General features: G+C 32.8%; 1 protein-coding gene across 1 annotated transcript; it reads right to left on the reverse strand.

Annotated features, from left to right (window-relative positions):
* Positions 1 to 7,247: 7,247 nt before the first annotated feature.
* Positions 7,248 to 17,755, reverse strand: LOC134719464 (neuronal acetylcholine receptor subunit alpha-10-like). Its single transcript, XM_063582456.1, has 6 exons — positions 17,627 to 17,755; positions 15,724 to 15,768; positions 13,287 to 13,396; positions 12,483 to 12,663; positions 9,140 to 9,494; positions 7,248 to 7,896 (listed from the first exon to the last, which is right to left on the reverse strand). Exons 1-6 carry the CDS (start codon positions 17,753 to 17,755, stop codon positions 7,295 to 7,297), a joined length of 1,422 nt encoding a protein of 473 aa, XP_063438526.1. The 3' UTR covers positions 7,248 to 7,294.
* Between the last annotated feature and the right edge of the window lie 1,052 nt (positions 17,756 to 18,807).

Here is an 18,807-nt window from a genome sequence, read left to right on the forward strand (position 1 = left end):
AAAATAATACAAGGCTAACAAAGGCCAGAGGCTCCTAACTTGGGACAGGCGCAAAAATGCGGCGGGGTTAAACATGTTTGTGAGATCTCAACCCTCCCCTATACATCTAACCAATGTAGAAATGTAAGCGCAACAATACGCACATTAAAATTCAGTTCAAGTGAAGTCCGAATCTGATGTCAGAAGATGTAACCAAAGAAAATAAACAAAATGACAATAATACATAAATAACAACAGACTACTAGCAGTTAACTGACATGCCAGCTCCAGACTTCAATTAAACTGACTGAAAGATTATGATTTTAGCATATGAACATCAGGCACAATCCTTCCCGTTAGGGGTTTAGTATTATACCATCACAACATATATGAGAAGAACATAACCCGTGTCATGCCAACAACTGTTTTTAGAATAAATGTGTTTAGTTCCGACGCAAAGACCTTATCAGTGACTCAATATTAACGCCAAAATATGCAATGTTTAATGACTTGACAACAATATCGTAATTATATCCCTTCTTAATAAGTCTATTCAAAGGTTTTGTAAGTTTCTGAGGTGAATACTGACACCTTTGTGCTTGATAGAGAATATTTCCATAAAAAAATGGATGTGAAATACCTGAACGTATAAGAAGTCTGCATGTTGAGCTATATTGCCTAGTATCAATGATTTTAGTTAATATTTTTTGGTACGGTAGGGATACTGAATGCACGGTGTCCCAATTAAGGTTGTGCTAGTCCACAATGTGGAAGGTTTTTAATATATAAATATATATATTATTTACGCTGAAATTAAGAGTACTCAGATCCAATATTAGTTGATTGGAGCCAAGATACTTTTACAAGGTATCTACAAAAACTCATCGTTATGGATACCAGGATATAAATTTTGTCGGTTTTTGCGCAAGACGCGCGTTTCGTCTACAAAAGACTTACCACTGACACTGGAACCAAATTGAGTTAAAGAGGCAAATAAAATCAAATAAAATTGAAAAGGCCAAATAAAGTTAACGTTTAAATCAAACTTAAAGCTCTTGTTTTTTAAAAGTTGAAACCTTTCATATCATATATAAACGTATACCATAAACATTATTTTCACGAACATTTATATTTATGTAATAGTTGCCGCTGTACTACATTAAGCGCCCATCTATCCATTTTGAAAGTTGAAATATTTTTTCAAAAGTTTATATCAGCAATAAATGGTAATCTTCTAGGAATCCAATATTTAGATAGTCACTTTTTTTTTACTTGATACTACCACTAGGGGCTTCGATAATGGTACATTAAAATATTCTGATCCCTAATTTGATGATATAATATTCTGTGCCAGCAGAGGACAAAAGAAAAGTTCAGACTTAAACTTACGATGTTTTGGGGAGGGTTGAGATCTCACAAACATGTTTAACCCCGCCGCATTTTTGCGCCTGTCCCAAGTTAGGAGCCTCTGGCCTTTGTTAGTCTTGTATTATTTTAAATTTAGTTTTGTGTGTACAATTTGGAAATTAGTATGGCGTTCATTGTCACTGATGTGGGAATTTCGCGCTACATTGGAGACCTGTTGGTGACCTTCTGCTGTTGTTTTTTTTATTTGGTCGGGTTGTTGTCTCTTTGACACATTCCCAATTTCCATTCTCAATTTTATCCTGAATCCAAATTTTCTCCATGCCTTTTCGTGTTAAATTTTGAGCCAGACAAGTTGATTAAAGCGATGAAAAAACTTCATAAAAGAGTTAGCGCTCCGACAAAACAACCACACCCCACTTTTAAAGTTAAATGGTTGCTCCCTTATAGACAACGTTTGGACTGGTTATCATACACATAACTCCATTATGGGTCCTAAATCAACCACTGTTTCAAATAGTAAATAAAAGGAAGAGATTTTTTTTGTATTAAGGGATATTATTGTTCCGTATTTGCATTTTGTTATTAGGGCATTTTTAAGTTATCGTACGACAATCGACTTTGAGCAAAGGTTAAAAGAACACATGTACATCCAGTCAGAATGGAGTGCAAAGAGAATCCACACTGTCAGCTGCATGATGGATTTTTCCATTTTTGGCCGTACATCAATGGTAGTTTAATCCTTCGGTTCTTCGAAATTTGCATCTAAACAACCTATTTTAAATTATCGATTTTTTTGTTGCCAGTGACAAATATTTCATGAATGTTCCGGAACAAATTAGCAATAATTGCATTAAGGAGATAGTGTGCATATAAAGATATATACAACCTTTTAATAAGTTTAATTGAGGTCTGGAGCTCGCGCATGGCAGTAACTGCTAGCCTTATATATAGTAGTCCCTTGGTAAATTTATTATCATTGTCATTTTGATTAGTTTCTTTTCTTTCCTATTCTGACATAGGAATTGTATTTTCTATTCAAGTGCGTTTTACTGTTCGTATTACTGTGTGTTTTTCATTATTTAATTGACTAGAGGTGTAGGGGTGGGTTGTAATCTCACGAAACATGTTAAACCCCGCAGCATTTGTGCGCCTGTTCCTATCCAGGAGTCTCTGTCCTTTTAAGTCTTGTATGATTTTAATTTTAGTTCATTGTTATATTTCGGAGTTTAGTATAACGTCTATAATCACTGAACAAGAACAGTTTTTTTTGTCTAGGGGCCAGCTGAAGGACGCCTATCATGTGTTGCAACGTTCATTGCGACGCTATACATTAAGTATCCCTTCCGTATCATTCTTTGGAACTGAATTATATCATAAAAGGCAATATATTATCGTCATGCAATCGATAAAAAAGAAAACAAAGCGTTTTAAGTTGCATGCGACCGAAGCGCTTTTTCTGGATCTACCGGTTTACTGCGAGTTGGTCAGTTTTCACTGATACTTCTAAATGTTGGGCACTGGGAACACCAAATAGCTCTGAATTATTTATCTCAAACGCTAACCTCATATAAGAGATTTAAATCAACTTATATTATTCCGGTTTAAATAGGTTTAATTATATTTTTTTTGATAGATGCACAACCTTAAAATTTCAGGATACTGTTATCTCATGTGATGTCTAATATGTTTCATAAAAAAAACAGAATTCTTCTTTTCATTATTTATTTTGTAATTAAAAATGATTTGACAGTTGTTACCCATTCGTTTGATGTGTTTGGACTTTTGATTTTGCCTTTTGATTTTTTATTTTCCTTTTTGAATTTTCCTCGGAGTTCGGTATTTTTGTGTTTTTACTTTTTTTGATACATTTCGTGCTATTTATTTATAACTAAAAATGATATTTATCAGAGCCTTGTATACATCAGTGTTTACAGGTACTAGTACCCCTCTTTTCGCCCCTTTTCTATTTTTTATATTTTAATCAAAAATTAAAAAAATCAAACTTTAAAAAAGTTAAATAATCAAAATTGCACGTTAGTTTTAGTATTTTAAAAGTTTGATCAAATTCCTAAACAAATGTACAGTAGTTGTCGTTTGTTTATGTAATATATACGTGTTTCTCGTTTCTCGTTTTGTTTATATAGATTAGACCGTTGGTTTTCCCGTTTGAATGGTTTTACACTAGTAATTTTGGGGCCCTTTATAGCTTGTTGTTCGGTGTGAGCCAAGGCTCCGTGTTGAAGGCCGTACTTTAACCTATAATGGTTTAATTTTTAAATTGTTATTTGGATGGAGAGTTGTCTCATTGGCACTCACACCACATCTTCCTATATCTATTATAAACGATATTTAGAATTTTGATATTTGAATCATTTGGTTAAAATTTAAAAATTTCAAAACTTTGACACAATTTGAAATTTTCATATTTTAAAACTTTGATCAAAATTCCAAAAATCTAAAATTTCAAAACTTTTTAAAACTTTGAATTGATAAGTGTTACACGGACCATGTTTAATTCGTCTGTTGATTTTGCATTTGCGACTGCAAAAACTCTTTAATTGCCAATCACAGACTTTTGAGACAAGTTCGCATTTAACATAAAGATGAAAAAAGAAAGGCTCCTTTCTATATCTTTCCTTTACCAATAAATGTCTCATCTTCATTATCCTTCGTCAAACATCAGTTCGTTTGAAAATGCCCCCTACTTATAAATTAGATGTGAAAGATACTTGAAAGTCGAAAAAGTCGAAAATGAACTCACAACGCCATTGCTTAGAAAAGAAGACCATAAGACAAACGATAGTACATAAAACCTAACCTAGAAAACTGAAGACTGGGCATATGAACCCTACTTAAAGCTCAGAGTCTGTTAAAAAATGTTACACAAAAAGGTCGTTAATGTGCTTATCGAAACCTATATCTAATTTATAAAGAGCAATTTTATCAGAAATCAAAGCGTGACATATATGTTATTCTGACACTATTTACAGTTGGGTAAGTGGGAATAAGATGTGGATACTTTTACATGTAATATTGAAAGGTCGGTTAAAATACAAACGGTCTAATTAATGAACAAAAATCTTCAAAAACAAACGTAGTCTTTTCCCCCTTGCAATAGAATATAGAATATAAACTGTTCACCCTTTAAAAACTTATCCTATTCCTGTTGCAAAGTAAAATTAAAACCTTTTTCTTTCTTTGTTTCCTTTAAAAGAGTAGCCTACGTAGATAAAATTATTTTTTCTTAGGGTTGTTTAAATTGTACTTTGTTGAAATTATCACTGATTTTAACAAAAGTTCTCTGAAACTGACAATATCAAAATGCTTGATAGTTTGATTTAAACATATTCATTTCTTTGGGACGTCGTTTTTTCAACAATCAATCGGCATTCCCATTGGAAGTAGCAGTGCACCTCTACTTGCCGACTTGTTATTTATTCATACAAGGCCGACTTTACATAGATAAAATCGTATAAGATAAGCCAAATGAGGATGTTAAATTTGATGTATGCCTTTTTGTGCTTCTTCGTTACATTTGTTGTTATTATAGTGATTAAGATGATAACACAATCTTGACTGCTGTACCCCTATTTTTGACATTTTTACTCTTTGAGTATGTTTGTTTTGTTCACACATCGCTGACAATGTAATGAGATTTGATGCGACTGTCATACAAGTGAGAGGTTTAGCTAGCTATAAAACCAGGTTCAATCCACCATTTTATACATAGAAATTGCCTGTACCAAATCAGGAATATGACACTTGTTACCCATTCGTTTGATGTGTTTGGACTTTTGATTTTGCCTTTCGATATTGAACTTTCTTTTTTGAATTTTTCTCGGCAGATTTCAGTATTTTTGTGTTTTTACTTCTTTTTTTTATACAAGAGCTTCTTATGAATAACGAACATAATCTATAGAATTATCCTTTAACTTTACCTCCCGCTATATTGATGATGATCCTCACTAAACAATTCCAAGTTCGTTGAAAATGTTGACAGCATGTATCCCATCGAGCTTAAGAAAAGTATTCAACATATCTATATAGCAAATTTTGCCTCATGTCTCGAGGATATGAATTCAGTCAAACCATGTCAGGCAATAGGATAATAGCAAACAAGGAGAACAACACTACGCTTTTCGAATAAGAGTGTGGGGTCTTTTTAGTCTTAAATAGATGATATTTTAAATATGTTTTGGATTTGAACTACCTGTCAGCAATTGCGAGTACTCGTTGACTTTTACTTTTGGATGAACACGTACGCGGTGTCTACTCTGTATACTTGTTGGGTGTATTTCTATTTGTATCATTCTCCTCAGCAAAGCCTTTTTCGAGTGATTTTCATAGTTTGTTCTTATGTTGTTTTGGTATCACTGTCTGCCATGGTTAGAGGTAGGGTTCGACACCGCTATCAAATTAACCCCGCCATTTGTATTTGCTGTAAGGAATCTAAAACTCAGAGGTTGTCCGTTTGTTGCTGTGTTACATATTTATTTGTCATTCATTATTTTTTTCATTAATTAGGCCGTTGGTTCTCACGTTCATTGACGTTTTGAACTGTTTTAAAAATATTATTTCGAGGCCTGTTACACTAATGTGTAAGTCACTATTCGGTTTGGGATTTCCTCACTGTTGAAGGCCATATGGTGATCTATATCTACTGTTGTTAATTTCTGTGTCACTTCGTCACTTGTTCAGAGTTGATTCATCGTTTTTCATATCATATCTTTTTTATTTTTATTTCCGTATAAAATTCGATAATGTCGGTTGAGAATTAAACTTTTCGACGAAAGAGATGATTTCAGTTTTCCAATTGTAAACGTTCATTTTCCAAATTAGGAATATGACTGTCACAGACGTTGTCCATTCGATTGATGTGTTTGCGCTTTTGATTTTGCGATCCGAATTGAATTTGCCTCGGAGTTAAGTTATTTTTTTTTTAACTTTTTTCAATGTATCAACATTTCAGCAGCACTTGCATATGAAGTATATACATCTCAATTTATATTTTAGATCTTGCATTTCAAATCATGAGTTTCCTGATAGAAATTTTTGGCTTAAAAGGAAACAATTTACCAAAATCTTCAAGAGAAAAAGTTGAAATAATCCTTCAATTTATTTTTAACACCATCACAGGTTGGTTGAATGTTATAGATTATAAAGAAAAGGAGATAGGGTATGATTTTGAATGAGTCATCTGCTTGATAGATGACAACAGCTAATTTGAATGTTTTATTGTTGTAACTTAAATGCCATACCCTTCCTCGAATGTGACCTACCCAATCAGACTTCTTAACACCGGGTTAAATACATGTACATTCATAGACAACACGACTGGTGCCACACTTTATATAGCAGAATATGTTTTCCCTAACGAAATCGAATCATCTGATATCATCTTAGGTTTTTTGTGGGATTCATGTTACTCATTCCTAGTTTATAGGTTGTATTTTGTATACTAGTGTCCTTTTGTCTTTTTCGTTTTCTCTGACATTGCCAGTTTGTTATTGACTTATGAATTTAAATATCCCTTTTATATTTATCACTTCTAGTCAGATCTATATAGAATAATAGGTAGTTTCGTTTTTGATACTGACTATATTATGTGCAATATCTAGACGAGCCCGTAAGGGCGAGTTAAGATATTCCACATGATAAAGTCAGTATCAAAAACGAAACTACCTATCATTCTGTTTATCTGTAATTATGACGTAACACCTAATATTTTCAGTGATACAGCCAGTACGTTGATACTCGAAAATATTAGGTAGTAAGATCAAAGGGAAAATATACGAATTACCGATAAACTACTATTACTCCTCATTTATAACTAAATTGATGTAAATATATGTTTATATATAATAACTTAAAGATACATGTTTGAGTCAACTTGACAAGAACTATATTTGTGTGTAGAGATATCTGTTGAAGAACACATTGCATGATTTTAAAATATAAAATGATCGCCAGGATTCATTGCAAGAATACACAATGTTGATAAAGACGTCAATATCAAAAACAGAATGAAAAATAATCTATCCAAAACAAATGCAACATCCCTCCATTCACGATAGCATTCCTCGTCGTCGTTATCTTCAGACTGTTTTATTTCTAAAATATCTATTAAACGTTTACACCACTCATCTCGGTCAATTAAACGCTTAATGCTTTCGTTTCGTTCAGTACGATGATTAGAGTTGTCGTCCCTATCGATCATACTGTTTCGGAAACGAGTATTTTCCGTCTGATGTGATTCAACGTTGTTTGATAATTCCATCAGTTCGAAATGTAAATGATTCTTTCGGACATTATCGGTCTCTTCCATAGAAACCCGAGATTTTGAAGACACATTGATAATTTTTGATTTAGCTTTCGGACTGCATTTTGAAATACGTATGCAAAAAAGTTTAGCTAAAAATCGGAACACTAGACATTTTAACCATGCTGGAACTCTCTTCGGTTTTCCTCGTTGGTGATGTATACATAAGATCCACACTGACGACAATACAGACATACAACTCATGGATAAAACTACCATTAGATAAATGCCTGAAATTTAAACAAAATACTGTAACATATCAATTCCTGGTTTCGTAACTTAGTTTCGTATTTTTAGAATTTCGGTATATTCCTGTCAGTCATGTTACTCCGGTCAATAAAATGCATTCAGTAATCTGTTAATCTGAGGTACAGCTACAAGTAACTCATTATCATTCTGGTCGTGTTTGACACAATTTTGATCGCCAGTTCGAGTTTAAACATATTTTATTTGAGTTTTACTCAATTTTATGACGATTCCTACGATTTGCAACTTTTGAATTTGTCTTAAATGCGTAATGATAACCAATACAACTTGATAATTTATGGGCATTATTGTTCTGGGTACTATAAATATTTTCATTCTTTTTTGTCTCATGTTCTTTGTTGGATTCCGGACCAAATTCTTGCAGGTCAATAACTGTCAGTTTCATACTAAAAACCGGTCATAATTTGTCCTCAAAAGTATTGTACATAATAAATTTGCAAGATAGTGGTTATAAATTCATTTCAACAAGTCGGAAGTACGACTGTCGTTCAAGACTGACGTTATTATGTAATTTACGATAAGGTTTATATTAGTACAAGAGCAAAGTTATTCTTTAAAATCGAATATATAACTTTTGTTTGAGCTTTGTCGATGTCATTTTATTAAATACTATGGTAATATTAGTTAACTTTTGTGCTACTATTTGCTTTAAGTATTTTCAAGCTACATGTAGTTGTAAGAATATTACCTCCACAATTAACTGAAGCAGGAACTAAGTGATTAAAGCATTCATGATCAGCATCCACTAGTAATGTGTATTTGTATAATGATTGACTTGAAAGGTTACAAGTTCACTGATATTATCCAATTGGAGAGTTCCGGAAAAGTTGGTGTTACAATATTGAGATTGAAAAAACGTCTATTATCTAACATTTTTTTCTATGCACATGCATCTACTTATATATATGTATATATATATAGAGAGAGAGAGATCATTTATAAATAGGCTAATTAAGCAAATGTTTTGATTAATTATATTTCCAACTAAAGAAAATCGATGATAATTTCTTGTTTGACTTTCTCAACCTGATGGAAGCATGCAAACCTGTCTTAAAATGACGTCATACAAATGTAATGTTTGCGAGTAGAAGATGTTAACTGATCTAAACGCTACATTGATTTATGATTTTATCATGTGATGTCGTTGTGTAAAATGAAATCAAACACGGTACAAAATAACTATCGCTGAAAAAAGAATATACTTACTGATAACTGATATAGATTCTGACGTAGAAGGCATTTTATCTGCGACCATTAGCATAAAAACAGTTATAGTAAGTAACACAGACAGACCCAGGGTTATCTTCTCTCCACTCTCTGGAGGTAGTAAAAATCCCGAGATACACAGAAATGAGAGAATAATACATGGAATGATGATATTCATGAAGTAATATTTTACTCTTCGTCGAAGATGGACGTAAAATGTTACATCAGGAAAAGGCTCCTCACAGCAATTATAATATATGACGTTACGCTCAACTCGTACGTGTATAAGTTCCCATTCGCCGTTATCTACTAGGTTAGATACGTCTATGGTGTCAGATCTGTTAAAAACATTTACCTAAAATTGAACAATAACTTCATCATGTAAATATAACACTTAAATATTGTGTTTACGGTAATATATTGTTACAATATCTCTTATATTTACAACAGACGGTTGTTTTTATGTTAGTTGTTGTCCCCGCTGATAAAGCCCAAAACACCATTGTGTTTGTGTGTAAATCTCATTGCATAATTTGCTTAATAATGAATTAAGTACTGATTATTCACTTGGAAACTCAACATATACCCCCACCACATTTACCAAAGAGGAAATTTTGGATAATCATAGGTCTTTTCTATGTTCCTTTGGAATTTCAACCAAAGATGAAAAATGTATTGGATACCTAAACTACATAAGTGTCATTACAGACAACGGTATATTGCTCGGTCTTTCAAATGCAACACGAAACATTTTTTTCTACATTAGTAATATCTATTTTATCAGCAATCAAAACCGGGCTTCAAAGTTATTGTGAAACTGCTTATTCTAGAGGTGGCGTGGAAATTGTTTTTTTAGAGAATATACAATCTAAGACTCTTTCATCTTGCAATAGTATTAAAACATTTGACTTTTCTACACTTTACACAAGTATTCTCCTTTCCAAACTAAATATAAATTGAAAGAGTTGGTAATGCTTTGTTTCATAAAAATAATGGTCAACGTAGATACAAGTATCTTGTATTATAAAGGGATAAATCCTACTTTCTAAATATCACTCTGATTCAAACAAAACATTTTCCGAAACTGACATTATTAAAAGAGGGACGAAAGATACCAAAGGGACAGTCAAACTCGTAAATCTAAAACAAACTGACAACGCCATGGCTAAAAATGAAAAAGACAAACAGAAAAACAATAGTACACATGACACAACATAGAAAACATATTAAGATGCACATGACACAACATATTAAGATGCTTGATTTTTGACTGACAACATCTTTTGTTACGTTTGGATGACGTGTTTTTTAACAGACTTTCGGCATTCCAATGGTAATCGATGTTGTCCCTCTTCTTGCCGATTTGTTTCTTTATCATTATCAGGCTGACTTCATACAGGAACTTCTTAGGAAGAAAGATAAGATGTTGGCAATATCGTTTGACTTAACTCTACGCTATAAAGATGATGTTCTTTCACAAAAGAGTTCAAAATGTATTGACTATGTTGAATACATCTATCCCAACGAACTAGAGATAAAGGATACAACAGATACAGTTCAGTCTGCCTCATATCTTGACTTACATATAGAAATTGACAATTAGGGTCGGTTGAAACAAACATTTACGACAAAAGAGATAAATTTGGCTTCCCAATTGAGAACAATCTTTTCGTATGTAGCAACATTCCAGCATCGACTGCATACGGAGTATATATCTCCCAATTGATACGATATTCCCGGGCTTGTACTATCCATCATGATTTCCTTGATAGAGGTTTGCTGCTCACAACGAGACTATAAAACCTAGAGTTCCAAATTGTGAAGTTGACATCATCCCTTCGTACATTTTACGGACGCCATCACGAGTTGGTTGACCGGTATGAAATAACCGTTTCACAGACGATATCGGATATGTTCCTTATGTCGCAACTATAGTCTTCTTCCCTTTTCCCGTATGTGACCTAGCCAATTAGACCATTTACCTTGTTTGTAAGAACATGGGCAACACGACGGGTGCCTCATGTGGAGCAGGATCTGCTTACCGTTCCGGAGTACCTGAGATCACCCAGTTTTTTGTGGGGTTCGTGTTGCTTAGTCTTTATTTTTTTATGTTGTGTTTTGTGTACTATTATTTGTCTTTTTTTCTTATTGAAAATGGCGTTGTCAGTTTATTTTATGAGTTTGACTCTCCCTCTGGAATCTTTCGCCCCTCTTTCGTTCCGACTTATCAAGTAGCAATTGCATTTCAAACATACAGCTACATGCACCACAATTTTCATTCGTTAAAATAGACATTTTAATAGAAAATTAACTTACATATAGTGTCTATAGTCATATCATTCTGAACGCTTGAACGAACGTTGGCTTATATGTGTCCAAGCCTATTTACATCTTAATTAGATTTAGACCAATCGTTTGCCGAGAACAGTTTTTTTTCACTATTGGGGAGAAATTTTCGGCTGGGAAAGGTGGAAACGATGAAAAATATTTAAGAATAAAGTAAACTACAACGTTACAGTTATGACTGAAAATGCAATGACTTTTTATTACGACTGAAGTCAATTAAACGCTTTATAATTTCGATGACTTATTAAAAAATAAATGCTTCTAACATATAAATTGACTGTACATGGACACACGAACATGTAAAACATGTTAAAGCGATATCACCAACAAACTTCGGCATGGCTACCCATAAGATAGCTACACAATGCCGCCATCGCACTTCATTGTGAACAAATATATTTAGCGTCAAACCATCGCACATCATCTGGGTCAATATCCCTAATGCAGCTCAAATTGAGGAATACAAAAATTGTGCGTGAACAAAAAAAAAACTTTGTGGTGATAACGGACATGTTCATGTGTTTAACAAGTGACTGTGCTTATTTGGAAAGTAGAGGACGATAGAATAAATTTGTAAAACCTAGGAGTTAATTTGATGAATGCAGAAAACTAAATTTTCAAAGAACTTATTTTGTGAAAAAAGGGATTTTTTTACCTCGGAAAGTCGCATCGGTGTTCTAATTTACGGAAAATTGAATCCCACTTCGTAGCCCGAAAATTCAACCACATATGTGAAAATTTTTTCTGCTTCGAAACGAGCAATCATACATATCCATGTTTCGATATGAACAGAGGAGTCGAGGAAATGTTTTGAGGGCTATGATTACCGCCTACCTGAAATGAATTGCGCATAAAATTATGTGCCCATCTAGAAAAAGACGTTTTAAAAGTACATGTATGTACCATTATCGGGGTTCAAGGACGACATATATAATTTTATCATTTAATGATTTTGATACAAATTGAAAAGTAGATGAATAACATAAAGTAACTGTACCTGTAGACCGTGATACGCCCAAGATCCTAGTTTTAATTTACACATTTGATCATCGAATGGAAAATATGTTATATCTATTTTACACGAACTTCTGAACCTCACAACTGGTCCCCAGAAAACTCGACTTGAATCGAAAACCATTGCTAGGCTAGGCATGTATCCGGATGTATAATCGTCAACACTGAAATATTGTAATTCATAAGTAGATAAAGTTTCGGCATAATAGATTTTTTACAATTCCTTAAATTAGTACAAAAGATGACATCAGTTATTTTGGGTTAACACGTATAATGTTTGGCAAAAGCGAAAACATATGCATATATGCTAGATATAATATCATTTTGGCAAAGCCTATCATCTGAGATGCGTCGTACTTAAAATCAGGAAGCTGACAATACGAAAACTGAAATAATAACGTTTATCAAAATCCTAGTTCAATTTATATGGTTTGTTAGTGTCTTTGGAAGAGTAACCTTGATCTTGTAGTAGTTTGTCCAAGATAGTCGTACAAATATAATGCTAAAGTCATTAAATTTACGTAAACATGTAGTTTAAGAGCATAATTATGCAAAACATACTAAAAGTCTTTAAATAGGTTAATAGAAGTTGTACAATGATTTCGCAGTATTAACAACAAACTTTAGGTGGAGTACGGGTCATTCAAATAATTCTAAATACACCCATGGAAGTAGAATACTTTCTTGATACATGTAAAATGAAAATAATTTCTTTTGGTTGTTTGTGTCGATTGCTTACTGTATCATAAATATTTTATGTTAAAATTTCAAAATTAAAATAATTTACCTGTTATACAAAACAACATCCGGGAGCCATAGCCTGTCACATGGCAACCGGATGCTTTTCATCCCTGCATAGTCATGTGATGACCATTTGAGTTTCTGGTCGTACCACTCCTGTGACAGACATAAACATTGTTAATTTCTATACCAATATGTAGAGCAGTTTACAAACATTTGATTGTTAAGAATTGATACATTTCTGATTCGGCATATAGAACAAACATTTAATAAAAAAAAAAAAAAAGACCATGGAAACGCTATTCACAAGATTTTGTAGCAGATCTATATTCTTCTCGAGTGATTGATTTTCAAATCATCAACCATCACCTTTAGACGGGTAACTAGTGACTACCAAACATTTTTCCACAATAAAGGGAGCGAAGAAAAATGTACAGGACAGGTCACAGGAGTAAATGAACAGTATAAATATTTTTTTTTATAGTAACTCTGTTTTTAATTTATATTCCGAAAAGAGCAAAATTAATTAACTGTATATATATATGTCGTAAGATTTTTAAATTTGAAAAGATTATGTGTAATGAAAATGATTAATATATCTTTCAAAGATTGAAACGCAAATAGCGTATGTATATCACAGTTGATTTGTCTTGCTATAACCTATATAAATAAGTTAATACATTAGACACCAGTAATAGTCATCACACACTGTACGTTACATGTATACTACAGTCAGATTGTTTATGTGTGACCTCATGATATATATCTTCACAAGTGTTTCACAATCTTGCACTATACCGTTGGTTTTCCTGTTTGAATGGTTTTACAAATTTTTTGGGGCACTTAGACGCTTTCTGTTCGGTGTGAGCCAAGGCTGAGCCGCACCGTCTTGAAGGCCGTACTTTGATCTATAATGGTTTACTTTTTACTAATTGTGACTTGGATTGAGTGTTGTTTTATTGGCACTCATACCACATCTTCTTATATATACCTCTGTTACACATGATATCACTTCCGGTTTCGGTGAGTGTACAGTTGCATTAATTATGATTATAGCGTGGCACAGCGATCATTGAAAAAGAAGCATATGTAAATGTGTTGCTTTTAACCTTTGTGTGGTAGGTTTTGACCTATAATTGTTAATGTTTGTGTCATTTTGGTCTTTTGTGGATAGTTGTCGCATTGGCAATCATACCACATCTTCTTTTTTTATATTTGACACTAACATTAAGTATATACATACATGACAAAAGGAGATTTGTGGTATATGTCAATGAGAAATCAAAATCTAGAGACAGCAACAAAACGACACAAATAACATAAATATGCCTTCTCAGGTTGTTATTCAAAGGAAAGGACTCATTTTGGCCTCAAATTTCAGTTTCATCTGACGAAAGATTTTGACCACTTTTTAAACGCTTAAGTGTCTATTTCACTTGATTCAATTAGTTTTTATGAAAGATTTTAACTAATTTAGTCATTAAAAACGATCCGATTCAAGCTCAAATATGAAAAATCTCTCAAATATGCCAAAAAACGTCACTTTTCAGATGGTTTTTGTCAGAAATGAAAGTGGCCGCATCCGTGTTCATCCACAACCTTTATATATGTTATGTATTATTATAAAATACAACTTACATTTCAATAATAAGGATGAACACGAATGCGGCCACTTTCGTTTTACACGGAAACCGTCTAAAATTTAACTAAAATGATAGAATTTTGAAGATTTCAGTAATTTAGCATGACTTAATGGTGCTACAACTCGATATATGTGCATTGTATTGTCAAAAACAGCTCATATTTATATAGCAGAAGCATTCAACTGTCCAATAAATAACTTAAAGTTTACATTTTAACAATTTTGTAAAACTGCCATATTTTGGGGCCAAAAAGGGGTCTTACCGGACCTACTCCTTTGAAACATTATAAAGCTATAAAAGTGCTCTCTGTTCGTAGACCCGACCTAATGTCTATGATTTCAATCTTCTATTGATACAAATCGCTTTTAGATATATTTTATTTCCAGGAATACTCGCTTATTCTTATCTAACAATATTAAAACTATGTTGATTTCTACTTTATATATCATGTGTTAATTTTTTTATATATTAACACTAAATTACTTGTATGCATCCTAAGTTTTTTTTTCTTTCTAGAGTTACCTCAATCAGGAACGCTCAAACCAAATGATTTAAATCCATAGGATTTGTGAATACCGAAAAACGTGAAGAGTCAAATGAACAAAAGAGACATTAATATACTATGAGTTGTCTTCTCCAGGAATAGATTACCTTACTTGTATTTGGCAAAACTTCTTTGAACTTTGGGTCCCTGATAAGTGATTCGATGCCACGTCTTGTATAGGCGAAACGCGCGTCTGGTTTACATAATTTTAATCCTGGTATCTATTAGGAGTTTATCAAATATTACATTGATATTATACATGCAAGTTCAAAGATGTACTTCTAAATATCACTTACCACTTCCATCCAGACATTAGTCGTCAATACTTGATTTTTCTCATCCTGGAATTATTATAATTTTAAAAATTAAATGATAAACTTCATCGTATATTTTGAAGATCTTTGAATACTTATGAAAAGTTTCAAATAAAAACGAAACAATATTCTAAGAGAGATAACTAGGTTGCGTGTTTAAAAAGATGTGTGCGTGCTTAATAAATTAAATGCAATGAAAAAAGGGGGGGGGGGGGGGGGTGCTATGATGAAATTTGAAAAAATTAGGCAGGACAGGAGTTTTGATTTAAAAAAAAGCAGGATGAGCAACTTGGCAAAAACAAAAGGACGAAAACTTATGTAAAAAAGTCAGGATGAACTAAGAAAAAAAGGCAGGACCGAATAGTGTGAAAAATAAAAATGCAGGACAGGGATTACAACTAAAAGAAATGTAGAACAACATTTTTCATCCTAGCCACTACCCCTCTCCCCCCCCCCCCCCCCCCCCCCCCCCCCCATACAAATCAAATGGTAGCTCCCTAAATGTGTTATTGTCTCCATTTTATTTTACGTCTCATGTACATACAAAATGTATCTACTAATCAATTTCTTTCGATTTTAGTTGTTTTGCATTGCAATCTAATGCATTCTGGGTAGTATTTGCAAAAGTGAAAATCACAACGTCGTGAGTGGTTAAAACATCCTAAACAATTGAACTTCAACCAATAATTACGTTATTTTCATTTTGGTGTACGAACAATTAAATTACCCATTGTCCTTATAAAACGGCCAATTAGACGGACGAAGATCGCTAACATAAATGATTCATCCCTGCTCTTACATTTTGTACCTGTTACAAGTTAACCTTACCTAACGTCAAAAGCCAACATGTGTCCTCTAGTAATATTCCTTTTTTGTTGTCTTGTAAGCCTATGTTAAACAGTCGTCTCATGGAAAATCATACCACATTCCATATTTTTAGGAGGTATATGTTGGTCTTATTGAAAATGAAAATCATAGTACTGAATGTGTTCTGTGTCATGATGTTTAAGTATCAAAGTTTTTATTAAATTTATAAGAAATGAATATATAGGGTCTGGTTTACAGATTAGAGAATAATGGACAAAATTGCAGAATAAAGGGCAAAAAATTTAAAAATAGGGGGAAATAGACCAAGAAAATAAAGAGACGTTATAGTTACGCACAGTGTTCGGTTTAGTAATGGTAACGTTACTCGACGTAGTTTCCAATAATTACAACCGTCTTCTGTACTAAACGTCAAAGCTTTGCACTATTGTTAATACAGCTGGCATTTTGATGTTTAACTACTTATTTAAAAAAAAAAATAGACTGTAAACATGACCGATTATATATTTTTGACAAATACACTTTACTTCCTCATAATCTTAACTTATTGAAAGTGTATATTTCAAATATTTGAAACTGCCCAAGCATGTCAATTGTGGCAAAATGCATATCCCCTATGATGCTCGGGATTCCGTCATCACAAATAATTAAGTCTAGGCATATATATCGCGTAGAAACAGCCAGTACCAAAGTTTTTTAGTGCTTTAAGATTATATTCTAATAGAGACTAATGGGGTGCTAAAATATAAAGAATATATATAAGTGAGCAAAATTTATAAAGAATAGAGAAAATGTGCATTGAAAAATAACGAATGCTTTTTTAAGGACATCCAGATATATACTAAATCCCGAATTTGGTAGATATATCCTGAACTGATTTCTCCACAGCTTTTTTTTTAAATTTTATCAGATAAAACAAGTTATTTAGAAGTGTTGAATAAAATTGTCAGTAGATTACATCCACGTACTTTTGTTCTCTGTTGGATGGTTATCTCATTAGCATCAATAACACATCTCAATATTTTAATATTTTCAGAGATGTAAGCAGAGTTTTACTTACTAAATCTAGAATCTGGGTAAGCGCAAGTCCGAGTTTGATATCCACAGCCTCTGATGAGTTCATCACAGGTCGTATTGATTTCTCGTAACCTCTCATCAACTTAATCATAAGTTTGTGCTCAGCCGACATGTTGTCAAATTCTGAAAAACAGTCTGTAAAATTGTCAAATATATTTATATACGTAGTATAAGTAGCTAATGCGCGGCTATTTAAATTAATCGAAAATTTCTAATAAACGGGGGTGGATGGGGGTTTACAGTATAGATAATGATGGACAAAACGTAAAAAAAGAATAGAGAAAAATATGACAAAAAATAAAGAAGAGAGAATAAAGAGGTGCTAAGATATAAAGAAAAGAGAATAATGAGCAAAAGTATAAAGAATAGAGAAAAATGGCATTAAAAGTTAAAGAATACTGAAATGAAGCCCCTTCCCCCCAAAAAAAAAACCCTCCCCCCATCTAGATTCTCATAAATCATTTATTATTATGAAATGTGAATACAGAGTATATGACAATAAACAATAGCCTTGATAATTTTTTTTTATTCTTTTAATTATGCAATTTTAACAGAAGTTGTTTTCCCTTTGTCAATTGTAAAAAAAAAAGCCGGCATGGTATGGTAAAAGTGAAATTCAGTACAACTGTGATTTTCATTTTCAACGAGGCATAAAAGGTATGGCGATGTGATATGATTTTCCATGAGCACATAGTAGCACTGTTCCGTAAATGCTTACAAAGGCTTACACATGAAAAGAAACACAAGTTGTCTCCCTTTTCCAATTGTAGCCTGGTTCTAAAGGTTGCTTCTTATGCAAAGCATGACAAGTTAAAAATGAAATAAAGCGTATTTATTATTTGTTATTGAAATTGAATATTGATATTCAAATGTTTGAATAAATTACAGATTACATGCATTCAGCATGGACCAATTTGATCTTTTATCTCGCACTTGATTGGCAATGAACATTTTGTTTCCTTCCTAAGGGAAAATATGCTTACACTTCAGGCTCAATTATAGAATCAGCAAATAGACTAATCAAGCATCACGTTTTGACATAATGAAAGTAAGACATGAGTGTGATTTGCAATTTTTTTTTTTAGAAATTCCTCCCCTATTTTATCAAAATTTTCAAACATTATTTTCAAATCAACAACATATTTTCTACAATTCACCGTTTCA

The sequence above is a fragment of the Mytilus trossulus genome, chromosome 5 (assembly GCF_036588685.1).
Source record: "Mytilus trossulus isolate FHL-02 chromosome 5, PNRI_Mtr1.1.1.hap1, whole genome shotgun sequence".
Lineage (NCBI taxonomy): Eukaryota > Metazoa > Mollusca > Bivalvia > Mytilida > Mytilidae > Mytilus > Mytilus trossulus.

Excerpts from the sequence above, each read along its gene's own strand:
- LOC134719464 (XM_063582456.1), bottom strand. The coding sequence starts at position 17,755 with ATGTCGGCTGAGCACAAACTTATGATTAAGTTGATGAGAGGTTACGAG. Across the intron at positions 12,664-13,286 it reads GATGTTGTTTTGTATAACAG|TGTTGACGATTATACATCCG; the intron begins GTAAATTATTTT and ends ACAATATTTCAG. Across the intron at positions 7,897-9,139 it reads AGAATCTATATCAGTTATCA|GCATTTATCTAATGGTAGTT; the intron begins GTAAGTATATTC and ends TTTAAATTTCAG.